Raw genomic sequence first — 14109 nt, forward strand, 5'->3', positions numbered from 1 at the left:
GTGTTTATGTATTTATTCTTTAAATAGAGAAATAGAAACTAATTTTGAAACAATTTTTCTTGCTCTATTACAGGATTTATATTCTGTTAGGGTTTGGAGGCATGGGTCCCATGGGTAGAGCACCAGCCAATGAATGAAAATGTCAGATATGGAGTTCAAGTCTTGGTCTATGCCAAAAATATTAAAAAAGAAAGAATATATGTATTCTGCTCAACCCTACCTACACACACACACACACACATTTTCACTTTGTGCCACTTGTTTGGCTTTTTTTCTCAAAGCTAGCACTCCGTCACTTGAGCTACAACTCCACTTCGCTTTTGCTAGTTAATTGGAGATAAGTCTCTCCAGTTTGTTTCACTGGGCTGGTTTCATACCTCCATCCTCAGATCTCAGCCTCCTGAATAGCTAAGATTACAGCCACCAGTGCCTGGCCTCTAGTATTTGTTACACTTAAGGTCTGTAATGATTCATGCTCTCTACCATCAAACAATAAATCATGAGCAGTATTGTTATTGAGTACATATTAAAATATCTGGCATATAAAATATTTACTGAAATATTCTGTTCAGTCTAGGAAATGTAATAACTGCTTTCTGCGTATTTTGAATGAAGGACTTGCTTTCTGTAAGTAGGTAATATTTTAAAGCACTAGATTTCCATCCTCGAAATTGCTCTGTATTTGTAAATACAATTAGAAGAGCTGATGTAAATTTAAATTCTTTTCTGTAGTCATTTGGAAGTGTTGTCAAGCTGTGGACCAGACACTTTCCTTTAGAAGGACTTTTTTTTTTTTTTTTTTTGGTCTGGTCGTGGGGCCTGAACTCTGGGCCTGGGCACTGTCCCTCAGCTCTTCAGCTCAAAGCTAGCGCTCTACCACTTGAGCAACAGTGCCACTTCAGCTTTTTTTTTTTTGCTTATGTGGTGCTAAGGAATCGAACCCAGGGCCTCATGCATGCAAGGCAAGTGCTCTACCACTGAGCCACCTTCCCAGCCCACTTTAGAAGGACTTGGCAGTGCATTTTAGGTACAAAGCAGTAAAAGGACCAGGCTGTCACTAGGTGTAGCCACATAAATAATTTAAAATCAAGTAGTTTATTTCAGGCAGTAAACCTGTTAGTTGTCAAAATGGTCAAGGAAGAAGAGTCTCCACCCAATTGGAAGTCATTAAGTTACCAGTAGTGCTCAGTCTAGTAGGAAGAGTCATTTCTTGATGTCAGTAAAATTCCTTACTGGATGAAAGTATATTTTTTTATTGTAAAGATACTGTGCAGAGGGCTGGGAAGTTCGCTCAGTGGTAGAGCGCTTGCTTGCATGCATGAGGCCCTGTGTTCGACTCTTCAGCACCACATAAGCAAAAAGAAAAAAGCCGAAAGTGGTGCTGTGGCTCAAGTAGAGCACTAGCCTTGAGCTGAAGAGCTGAGGGACAGTGCCCAAGCCCAGAGTTCAGGCCCCATGACCGGACCCAAAAAAAAAAAAAGTTGCTGTACAGAGGGGTTACAGTTGTATGAGTGAGGTAATGAGTACATTTCCTATGAAGCATTGTTACCCACTCCTTTGTTTTTTCCCTACAATCCTTTCCCTCCCCAACTCTTTCCTTCTCCCCTTCCATCCCCCCCCCCAAATCTAGCCTTTTATTATTCAAGTTCCGAAGAAATAAGGACTAGAAACAATTTCTTTTAGTATACCACAACTTTGTTATCTATGTATGCCACTTTTACTCTCTGATATTGTGTAACACACACAGCCACTTTACATTCTTATTTAATGGAGTGATGTCCAGTGAGAGTCCAGACTGGAATTTATATAAGTGGGTGTTGGTACTTAGTTCTGACTAGTAAACTTCCCATACTTAAGATCATGTCCTTGTAAAAACAATATATGTCCTTATTACCTGTGCGTTAAATGGTTGCAGTCCCATCTAGTTGAGAACAAATGACTGTAGCTGAAGTCCCATCTTGTTAAGAACAAATCTGTTTTTTTTTTTTTTTCAGATTAATTTGAGATGGATTAGCCTTGAACAAAAAAGCTAAGTGAGGACTTGAGACCCTAGGTTCAAGCCCCAGTACCAATACATTCTCTCTCTCTCTCTCACTTTCTCTCTCTCTCTCTCTCTCTCTCTCACTCTCACACACACACACACACACACACACACACACACACACACACACACACACACACACACACACACACACACACACACACACACACACACACACACACACACACACACACGAATCAGTTTGAAATAAATTTCCTGAATCATACTCCATATACCTTTTTTTTGTGCCAGTCCTGGGGCTGGAACTCAAGGTGTGCGCGCTGTCCCTTAGCTTTATACTTTCAGCTTTTTTGTTTTCTCCTTTTTGTGATTAATCGGAGATAAAGAATCTAGTGGACTTTCCTGCCTGGACTGGCTTTTCAACCATGATCTTCAGATCTCAGCTTCCTAACTCATTAGCATTACAGGTGTGAGCCACTGACACCTGGCTGAAACTTGATTTTTTGCATAGTATCAAAGGTGATTCAGATGCAGTTGGTTCATAGAGCTAGAACTGAACTGTACTATACTTGGAAAAGTAGGAATGATTCAGAGGTTGAATTAAAGAGCTTTGAACAGAGAACTATGTTGGGCTGGGAATGTGGCTTAGTGCTAGCCTTTATCAGAAGCTCAGGGACTGTGCCCAGGCCTTGAGTTCAAGCCCCAGGACTGGCAAACCAACAACAAAAAACAGAGAACCATGTTGATTTTGGTGGCATTCTTACTCCAAAACATCAATTCTTAGACAGCATTAGCCAGCTCTTCAGTGTACTGAATCTTCACTTTTTTTTTTTTTGGGTCCGGTCGTGGGGCCTGAACTGTGGGCCTGGGCACTGTCCCTCAGCTCTTCAGCTCAAGGCTAGCACTCTACCACTTGAACCACAGCGCCACTTCCGGCTTTTTTCTTTTTTCTTATGTAGTGCTGAGGAATCGAACCCAGGGTCTCATGCATGCAAGGCAAGTGCTCTGCCACTGAGCCACCTTCCCAGCCCTATCTTCACTTCTTAGATGAACCAAATAATACTTACTGGAGGGGCTGAGGAGTTTTGAGCATATTTATAGCTCTCATTTGTACTCATTTTTGTTACTTAGCTAAATAAACTGCCCTCCTTATTCCCTCTGTGGAAAGAACAGAGAAGGTTGATACTTTCAGATCCTGCTATGCTTGGCAGGTGGTGAAGGAGATAAAACTTAAAACAACTTTTGTGACTCAACCAGGGGAATTTAATCCCTGTGAAATTGAGACTTGGGAGGGGAGGTAACTCAAACCACATGTAGCACAATGCAGGCGCCACCAGCTTGAGCTTGTGGCCTGGCCTTGCTGAAGTAGCGCACTTGCATTTGGTGCCTTATTTCATTGATTTCAATATGAAAATGGAGAAGAGATTTGGGTTTTAATGATCAATAGGAATCAACTTGTATGAAATTTGATACTGTAAAAAAAGGAAATACTCATAGAGACAGTTCAGTGGCTATGTATTCATAATGGGAAACTGCTACCTCTGTTTAGGTCCAAACATTTGACAGCAGAAGAGAAACTTCGTACCCACAAAACATTCACTTCCTATTTTTCCTTTCCCCAGCTCCTGGCACACACCAGTCTTTCTCTGTGGACTTAATTATTCTAGATACTGCACAGAAAGGAATTACATAATATGTGATGATTTATGTCTGGCTTATTTTAGTGTAACTTTTTAAATCATGTTGTAGCACATGTCAGTATTTTGTTCATTTCTATGGCTGCATAATCTATTCTATTTATATAGACCACATTTTATTCATTATTCATCCACTGATGGGCAGTTAGGTGATTTGTACCATTAACCATGATGAGTAGTGTTGCTGTGTTTACTTATGTGTTCAAATATTTGTTCAATACCATTTGCCAATCCCTTTGGCATAGAGTTAAGATTGCTGGGTCATACAGTTACTCTTAAGTTTAGCATTTTGGGGAGTCACCCAACTTTTCCACCAGGCCTGTATCACTTTACAGCTTGCCCCAGTACTCTGTGAGGATTTCAGTTTTTCTTTCTTTTTTTTGGGTCCAGTCGTGGGGCCTGAACTCTGGGCCTGGGAGCTGTCCCCTCAGCTCTTCAGCTCAAGGCTAGTGCTCTACCACTTGAGCCACAGCGCCACTTCTGGCTGTTTTTCTTTTTGCATATGTGGTGCTGAGGAATCGAACCCAGGGCCTCATGCATGCAAGGCAAGCGCTCTACCACTGAGCCACCTTCCCAGCACAGATTTCAGTTTTTCTATAGCCTTATGGACATTTGCTGTTATCTGATTCTTTTGGTTATAGCTATTCTAATTGTGGACATAAATTATTATATCCTTGTGGTTTTGCTTTGTCTTTCCTTAGTGACTAATGATGCATGGCAAAGTTTCATGTGCTTGTTATAGTTTTCCTTTTATTGTTGAGCTGTAAGAATTCTTTCTCTACTGGGCACCGGTGGCTTGCGCCTATAATCGTAGCTACTCAGGAGGCTGAGATCTCAAGATCATGGTTCAAAACCAGCCTGGGTAGGAAAGTCCATGAGACTCTTATCTTCAGTAAACCACTCAGAAAACTGGAAGGGGCGTGTGGCTCAAGCAGTAGAGCACTTGCCTTGAGCTGAAGAGCGCAGGGATAGTGCCCAAGCCCAGAGTTCAAGCTCCATGACTCACACACACACACACACACACACATACACACACAAACTTTCTCCCTTTTCTTGGTGGCACTAGGATTTGAATTTAGGGCCTTACAAAGCAGATGTTCTACCACTCTAACTACTCCAGCAGGGTAAGTTATAGTATTTTCAAAGTTCTAGACACTCATGCTTCGACATTGTTTGGTTTGTAAGTACTCCTTCTTGTAAGTTGTTTTCTCACCTTCTTGATAGTATTCTTTGGCACACAAACGTTTTTAATTTTGACAAGTCTTGTTTGTGCCTCCTCCTCCTCTCTCTCTGTCCACTGAGGCTTGAAGTCAGGGCCTCATGCTTTCCCTTAGCTGTTTGGCTCAAGGATGGTATTCTACCAGTTGAGCCACAGCTTTGCTTCCTGCTTTTTGGACTTCCCTGCCCCTGCTGACTTGGAACCACGATCCTCATATCTCAGTCTCTAGATGTTAGCCACTGGTTCGCAATTTACTTCCAGATTTTTGCTAATTAATAGGAGATAAGAGTCTTCTCAGATTTGTTTGCTCAGTCTGGCTTCAAAACTCAATTCTCAGCCTTCAGTGTAGCTAGGGGTACACTGTCTTGTACAAGGTATTGCCAAATCCTGAGCTTGTATGTTTAGGTTTTTTTTTCTTCCCAGAAAAAAAATTGTCTTCTTTGAAGTAGGAGTCCAGCTTCATCTTTTACATATGCCTATCCAGTTAAACTAGCACTACTTTCTGAAGAGACAATTTTTTCTCCAGTGAATAGTGTCTTGGTACCATTGTTGAAAATCTGGATTCTGAGTTCTTTTTCATATTTTAATCCCTATGTTTTGATTACTATAGATTAATAGTCAACTTTGAAATTAGAATGTATGAAGCCAGCTTACACCAATAATCCTAGCTCGCTGGGAGGTGGAAATTAGGTGATCATAGTTCAAGGCATCCTGGGCACAAAAGTTTAAGAGAATCCATCTCCATTGATGTCTGGACATGGCAGCCTGTGCTGGTGACTCCAACTCTAGAGGAGGCACAAAAGCTGAGCACAGTGGCATGTACCTGCTGTCCCCAGTGACACCAGAGGCACAGATAGAATCACAGGGAGGCTGGCCTGAGCGTAAAGCAAGCCCCTACCTAGAAAACAACCAAGGCAGAAATGGAGATGTATGCATCTCCCAACTTTGTGTTTTTCAAGGTTATCTTGGTTAGTTGAGGCCTATGAATATTCTGCATGAATGTTGGAATTAAATTTGTCCTACTGCTCTGACTCCCCATTTTTTTTTTTTTTTTTTTTTTTTTTGTCGGTCATGGGGCTTGAACTCTGGGCCTGGGCGCCGTCCCTCAGCTCTTCAGCTCAAGGTGAGCGCTCTACTGCTTGAGCCACAGTGCCACTTCCAGTTTTCTAGTGGCTTATTGGAGATAAGAGTCTCAAAGACTTTCCTGCCCGGGCTGGCTTTGAACCTCGATCCTCAGATCTCAGCCTCCTGAGAAGCTAGGATTACAGGCGTGAGCCACCAGTGCCCGACAACCCCATATTGTTTTTGGTGACAGATCTGTCCATCTTATTTGAGGATCCATTGTATGCAATTGATAAATCAGTCACTTCTGTTTCTCTCTTGCTGCTCTCAATATTGGCATTTTTGTCTTTGAATAGTTTGGTTTTAGTTTGTGCCCATATGGATATCTTTTTTATGCTACTTGGATTCACTGAGTTTCTTAGCACATTCATGTCACTGGTCTTGCACTTTTCAGCTTCTATGGAAAAAGTGGTTGTGGCTTTTTATTCGTTGGTTGTTTTGGGGGATGGAGGACCTGGGGATTAAACCCATGGCCTTTTATATACTGAACACATATTCTATGGAGCTAAACCTCAAGTTTCATAAAGTAGAAAATTTTAAATTTTTACTTATTTTTGTGACAATCCTGGGCACTGTGCCTGAACTTTTGTGCTCAAGGCTAGCACTATTTGACTTGAACCAAAAGTCTACCTTCTTAATTTTTTGTGGTTAATTGGTGGTTAATTGGAGACTTTCCTGCCAAGTCCGACTTTGAACCTCAGTCCCCAGAGCTCAGCCTCCTGAGTAGCTAGGATTACAGGTGTGAGCCACTAGTGCCTGGCCAAAGCACAATTTTTTAAAATGGATATCAGTTCTGCTATTTAAGTTCATAGCTTTATTTGATCTCTGAATGTCTGTTTTCTTTCATGATTCAGAGAACACAGCTTGTCTCCTAACCAAGAAAAATTCTTCCCTAAATACTTTTGGATCTGCAACATTAAAAAGTTTGCGTTTTAGACAGTTGATGTTAGTTTTTTTTTTTTGGGGGGGGGGAGTCCAGTCGTGGGGCCTGAACTCTGGGTCTGGGCGCTGTCCCTCAGCTCTTCAGCTCAAGGCTAGCGCTCTACCACTTGAGCCACAGCGCCCTTCCGGCTTTTTTCTTTTTGCTTATGTGGTGCTGAGGAATCGAACCCAGGGCCTCAAGCATGCAAGGCAAGCGCTCTACCACTGAGTCACCTTCCCAGCCTGATATGTTAGTTTTATTGTTACATTTGGGTTAATTATTCAGTGAGAACTACACGTTAAAACCACAAATTGTAAAGAGCCTTAAACTTTGGATTCATACTTTGTTCTAAGAAAGAATATTTGAATTGTAAGGTAAAACCATTTTAGTTTAACTATTTAATATAAGATTAATATGTTTGAGAATATTATGGGAAATATCCCAGAAAAGTAAATACTAAGGAACTTTGTAAAGCTATAATTATCCAAAATAAATTGAAAAGTCAAGAAAAGTCCATCGTTACCAGTTTTATCAAAATGAAGAATTAAGCTGGATATTTGTGGGTCATACCTGTAATCCTACCTACTCAGGAAACTGAGATCCAGAGGATGGCAATTTGAGGCCAGCATAGGCAGAAAAGTCTCTTAAACTCTTATCTCCATAATAACCAGCAAAAAAGCCAGTCTGGAGACTTGGCTCAAGTGGTAGAGTGCTAGCCAAGCAAAGAAGCCAAGCAAATTAAGAGGCCTTAAGTAAATGCTGGGACCCTCCAAACAAAATAATTCAAGAAGTGTCTGAAAAGTAAATTACAAGCTAAAAAAATGAATCAGCTTTGGTTAGCGTGGAGTAAATGACCATTTATAATTCCTCACCCTTGCATGATACCAGTTACCAAGGGAAAAGGGCCAAAATGTAACAAAGCCTTTTCAGTGGAAGGACACATCTGGAGATGGAATTCAAAGCACTGTGAATCCAGCTGCACTCTGTGCAGTTTGGCAACACACTTCTGTCACTCCTTAACATCTCCAGAATATGCAGTCCGCTTTGGGAGTATGTGGAGATGACAAAGCTGAAGGCCTTGGAATGCTAGTAAGCTCTACTTTCAGAGCAGACCAGCTGTGACTTTGCTACTTTGGAACTCTGGGCTATCAGTAGCGTCTTAAATTCTGTTGGAACACTGGATGTTTAAAGTCACCAGGGGAAAGCAATTACCTAACCAGTTGTTGAAGAAGCCAATTCTATTTATAATAGGTGAATCCATAAGGAATTTTTTTTTTTTTTTTTTTTTTTTGTTGGTCGTGGGGCTTGAACTCTGGGCTTGGGCACTGTCCCTCAGCTCTTCAGCTCAAGGCGAGTGCTCTACCACTTGAGCTACAGCGCCACTTCCGGAATTTTTTTTTAATCTGGCAGCTTATGAGCATATTTTGTTTAGTCTGCATGTATTGACATACTATTAAAAAGAAATGAATTAGATTTCAGTGTTTAAAATGTAATAATCAAAATTGATTAAAATCTGAGTAGAGAAATCAAGTTAAGGGGCTGGGAAGGTGGCTCAGTGGTAGAGCGCTTGCCTTGCATGCCTGAGGTCCTGGGTTCAATTCCTCAGCACCACATAAGCAAATAGAAAAAAGCTGGAACTGGCACTGTGGCTCAAGTGGTAGAGTGCTAGCCTTGAGCTGAAGAACTGAGGGACAGTGCCCAGGCCCAGAGTTCAGGCCCCACGACCGGACCCAAAAAAAAAAAAGAAAAAGAAAAAGAAATCAAGTTAAGCACAGGGGCCAGTGCTAATTCCAGGAAATGCTGCTGTGATATGAGAAATAAAGGCAACATGTTAAAGTTATGGGGGTTTTGTTTTTTGTTTTTGCTGGTTGTAAGGCTTGAACTCAGAGTCTGGGCGCTGTCCCTGAGTTCTTCCACTCAAGGCTAGTGCTGTACCACTCTGAGCCACAGAGCCACTTCCAGTTTCATAGTGGTTAATTGGAGATAAGATTCTCACAGACTTTGCTGCCTAGGCTGGCTTTGAACCGTGATCCTCAGATCTCAACCTCCTGAGTAGCTAGATTACAGGTGCAAGCCACTGGCACCCAGTTTAAATTTTTTTTTCAAATTTATTATTATTATTATTATTTTAATTTTTGGCGACAGAGATGAAATAAAGCTTTGAACCCAGGGCCTCATAGGCTGGTCAGCAGGCACTAAACCTTTGGCTCTGAACCTGTTGGTTCTCAGTGTGGGTGTCATTAGCTCTGGTCTACATTCCCTGGGTGTCAGTGTGAGTTGAGTGTTGCTACATAGATAGACTTACTTTAAGAGCAGGATAACCAATTAGGTGAGTTTTAGGAGCTGTAATGTCAAAGAAGTGACTGAGTCTACTTCTGAAGCGACTAAGCAATGGCAATTCAGGTAGTTCCATTCAAATTTGAACTTCACTGAAGTCAGAGATAATGTGACAACCTCTAGTCCTGGTGTTCAGTCTTCAGGTAATGTGTCAGATGAAGGTAGGGTCCATTATCTCTCCACTTGAACCAGGTTTCTCTGATCTGTAGAAGCATCAAATGAATCACCATGCTGCCAGAGTCCTCATAGGGCCCTACCCAGCCACCTAACCATTAGGTTCACTTAAACATTTTCCTAATGTGGCAGGTCCTGGCACATAAGCATTGAGTGAAAGTCCCCCTCACTACCAATGAAAGTGATGTGTGTATTTCATTTCAGAAGGAACTATGGTCCTATAAATATCTGGCATTTCGTTGCCACAGAAGTGAAATTAGCCTATTAGTGTCAGACTTGAGGCAGGTAAGAGCAGCTGTGTCAGCATCCAGGCACACCTTACTGACTGCTCCCTCCAGCCTCATCTCCAACTAAAGCCTCTGGTTCAGGTCTTCGGGATGGGGCTCCCCAGGTCGTATCCAAGCCTTTGTGCCACACAGCTCCTGTAGCACTCACGTGTGTGCATGCACGTGACAGTACTAGAGTTTGAACTCAGGTCCTAGGCACTATCCTTTAGCTTTTTTTATCTAAGCTAGTGAGTCAAAAGTACAGCTTTTTGGTGGTTAATTGGAGATAAGAGTTTCACAGACTTTCCTGCCAGGGCTGGCTTTGAACCTCAGATCTCAGCCTCTCTAGTAGTCACCAGTACCTGACAACTGTTCTTTTAAAATGAGTGAAGCAGAAGCAAAGGAATAATGAGAGAACAGAAGCTTTTTTATTTCCTATCAAAAACGTGAAGTCAGATTGAAATTTAAAATTGAGATATTTCCTGAATTTTTACAGTTATCTGTTTCTGGCTAAAAAAAATAATACTTTAACTGGACACTGGAGAGTATCTAGATCATTTTTATAGAATGGACAGGTGGACACAGGAGTTGTCTGTATCCTGTATTCAGGCTGCATTGCTACATCATGAGTCTGCTTGGGTATGAAAGGGAATGGAAATGTTCTTATCCTCTCAGTGTGAGGTCACACACCACATCTGTGGTATTTCAGTATTGTTTTGAAATACTGACATGTCAAGAAAAGGAGTAACTTATTCAGTAATGTTATGAACACTGTTAAACTTATCTTCCAGATCAGGAGTTGAGGCTTTGGTAGACATTTGAATTTCTCTTGTTAACCAGAGAGAGGGAGAACCACTTTCTTGAATTTGCTATTAACCACGCCCACAAACTTCACTACATATATAGAGATGACCTGAATAATATAGAGTATTGTCTTACATGGTTTTATACCTGAAGAAATAAGGTGTCAAGTCGTATGTGCTCTTCTGCAGTGTTCTTATAGTAATGAAATTAATTCATATATTTATAATCCCCAATGCATATTTATACACAAATTGTAATATGCCATGAAAAATATATATAATAGGTGCATTAGTGTGTTCTCCATTGTTATAGCGGTTTAGATAAGCAATGGCACCAACAGACTATGCCTATAACTGTCTCATTGTACATGTTTGGGAATTTCTGGGAGGTACCAAGAAAAGGGAAATGTCTTGTTTTGTTTTGTTTTTACCAGTCCTGGAGCCTGAACTCAGGCCTTGGTGCTGTTCCTGAGCTTCTTTTGCTCAAGGGTAGAGCTCTACCACTGTGAGCCACAGCTCCATTTCCAGCTTTTTGGGGGCTGAATTGAGGGTAAGAGTCTCATGGACTTTCCTGCCTGGGTTGGCTTTGAACCATGATCCTCAGATCTTAGCCTCCAGAGTAGCTAGGATTACAAGTGTGAACCATTGTTGCTCGGCTACTTTTATTCTTTCTTTCTTTTTCTTTTTTTTTTTTTTTTGGGTTCAGTCGTGGGGCCTGAACTCTGGGCCTGGGCGCTGTCCCTCAGCTCAGGCTAGCACTCTACCACTTGAGCCACAGAGCCACTTCCAGCTTTTTTCTTTTTGTTTATGTGGTGCTGAGGAATCGAACCCAGGGCCTCATGCATGCAAGGCAAGCACTCTACCACTGAGCCACCTTCCCAGCCCCCTTTTATTCTTTCTTGTTCCTCAGGGTTGAGGTAGTTATTTACATTCCCTCCAGCAGAGTAAAGGTAAATTTGGATGTGTACTTGCTATTGTCATATTAAAAGTGGTAAGTAATAAGCACTATACAGATGGGTGGTTTCACTATGGCTTGTGGCTTTTCTGTGCATGCATATATTGTGCTTCACACTTTTTTTTGTGTAGCTAGGGTTTGAACTCAGGGCTTTGTACTTGGTAGGTAAGTGCTCTGTCACCTAGTCACGCCTCTAGTCCTTTTTTTTTTTTTTTTTTTTGGGTCCTGTCGTGGGGTCTGAACTCTGGGCCTGGGCACTGTCCCTCAGCTCTTCAGCTCAAGGCTAGCGCCCTACCACTTGAGCCACAGCGCCACTTCCGGCTTTTTTTCTTTTTGCTTATGTGGTGCTGAGGAATCGAACCCAGGCCCCATGAATGCAAGGCAAGTGCTCTACCACTGAGCCACCTTCTCAGCCCCCCTCTAGGCCTTTTTTACTGTTAGCTTATTTCTTTACTTATTTGTTGTGCCAGTACTAGGACTTGAACTCAGGGTCTTACACTCTTACTCAGCTTTCTTGCTCATGGTGGGTGCTCTACCCCTTGGGCCATGCCTCTATTCTAGCTTTTTTGTTTTGTTTTGCTGGTTAATTGGAGATGATGAGGTCTTGCAAACTTTGCTGGCTTTGAACCTCTATATCTAGGTTTTAGCTTCCTGAGTTGCTAGGATTATAGGCATGAGCCACCAGAGCCTAGCAGGTTATTTTTTTAGATAAGGTCTCAAATTTGCCTAGGTCAGCCTGGGACTCTTTCCTGTGCCTCTTATTTAGCTGGAACCACAGTTATGAAGTGCCACACCTATTATTTATTGACATGGTGTTTCTTGTTAACTTTTTGCCCAGATTGGTCTTGAACTGATCCTCCTGATCTCTGTTTCTTGAATAGCTGGGATTATAGATGGGAGCCACTGTGTCTGGCCCACCTTTGTTTTTGAATAGCTTTATTGAGATACAACTTGCATACCATAAAGTTAATATATTTGAAATATGTAAGTCAATAGTTTCCATCATCTTTATGGAGTTATACGACCATCACCATAAACTTAATTTTTTGAATCTTATTGGCATCCTCCAAACAAACATTTTATCCATTAGGAGTCATTCCCAACTGTCTTTATCCCCAGCCCGTGGCAGGTACTTACTTGCTGTTTATCCTTTTTTTTTTTTTTTTTTTTCCCGGTTGTGGGGCCTGAACTCTGGGCCTGGGTGCTGTCCCTCAGCTCTTCAGCTCAAGGCTAGCGCTCTACCACTTGAGCCACAGCGCCACTTCCGGCTTTTTTCTTTTTGCTTATGTGGTGCTGGGGAATCAAACCCAGAGCCTCATGCATTGCAAGGCAAGCACTCTACCACTGAGCCACCTTCCCAGCCCTGTTTATCCATTTCTGTCATCAAATAATATGTAGCCTATTGCGATTCACTTCAAGTTAGCCTTTTTTGTTTTGATCATGGGGCTTGAACTCTGGGCCCAGGTGCTGTCCCTGAGTGCTCCACCACTTTGAGCTATAGTACCACTTCTGGTTTTCTGCTTTTCCTGTCTGGGCTGGCTTCCAACTGTGATCCTCAGATCTTAGTTTTCTGAGTAGCAAGGATTACAGGTGTGAGCCACCAGAACCCAGCTAACATGTTTTCGTTTATATTTTTTATTTTTGGTCAGACGTGGGGCTTGAACTCTGGGCCTGGTTACTGTCCTTGAGCTCTTCAGCTCAAGGCATACAATTTACCACTTGAGCCATAGTGCCACATCTGGTTTTCTGAGTGGTTTATTGGAGAGAAGAGTCTTACAGACTTTCCTACCCAGGCTGGCTTTGAACTGCAATCCTCAGATCTCAGCCTCCTGAGTACCTGGATTACAGGCGTGAGCCACCGACACCTGGCTGGAGTGGGCTTTTATTTTACTTAATTTTTTTTTGTGCTAGTCCTGGGTTTGAACAGGACCTAGGCATTGTCTCTTGAGCTTTTTTGCTCCAAGCTTTACCACTTGAGCTACAGCTCCACTTTCGACTTTTCAAGGTAGTTAATTGTAGAGTATCATGGACTTTTCTGCTTGGGCTGGCTTTGAACTGAGATCCTTAGATCTCAGCCTCCTGAGTAGCTAGGATTACAGATGTGAGCCACTAGTGCCCAGCTTCTTTTTTTGTTTGTTTGTTTCTTAAAAGGGAATAATAATATCATAAGAAAAACTCAATTTCATTTTACAAGTCTCTACTGTTTTCTTTTAGAAAACCTCCTTTGCTTCTTTGTTAGTATAGTCTTAACAGAAAAACATGTTAAACTTATTTTGTTGTATGTTGTATTTTCAGAGCAGTGGAAAGAGCTCAGTGCTGGAGAGCCTAGTAGGGCGGGATCTGCTTCCTAGAGGCACTGGCATTGTCACCCGGAGGCCTCTTATTCTACAGCTGGTCCACGTCTCACCAGAGGATAAGCGAAAAACATCAGGAGAAGAGAATGGTAAATATTACAATTGGGGATAAGAGTGATCTAAAAACTATTCATTTTTGGTGTGTTTCTAAGATATGATTTGATTAGTTAATTGGAAATTATTAATGGCTGTAGCAAGATCTGAATTCCTGTGGACAGAAGTTGTACAACAGTTTCTGAATAGAAGAAAGTAATTTTT

General features: G+C 41.8%; 1 protein-coding gene across 8 annotated transcripts in view; it reads left to right on the forward strand.

Annotated features, from left to right (window-relative positions):
* The window catches only part of Dnm1l (dynamin 1 like), a 49529-nt gene that overhangs the window by 1903 nt on the left and 33517 nt on the right, over window positions 1–14109 (forward strand). For all 8 annotated transcript variants that reach the window (XM_070038631.1, XM_070038640.1, XM_070038667.1 and 5 more), the window contains exon 2: window positions 13793–13940. In XM_070038631.1, coding sequence (XP_069894732.1) covers window positions 13793–13940 — 148 coding nt within the window. The remainder of the gene's footprint in view (window positions 1–13792; window positions 13941–14109) is intronic.

The sequence above is a fragment of the Dipodomys merriami genome, unplaced genomic scaffold (genome assembly GCF_024711535.1).
Source record: "Dipodomys merriami isolate MVZ:Mamm:240054 unplaced genomic scaffold, mDipMer1.0.p SCAF_10, whole genome shotgun sequence".
NCBI classification, from domain to species: domain Eukaryota; kingdom Metazoa; phylum Chordata; class Mammalia; order Rodentia; family Heteromyidae; genus Dipodomys; species Dipodomys merriami.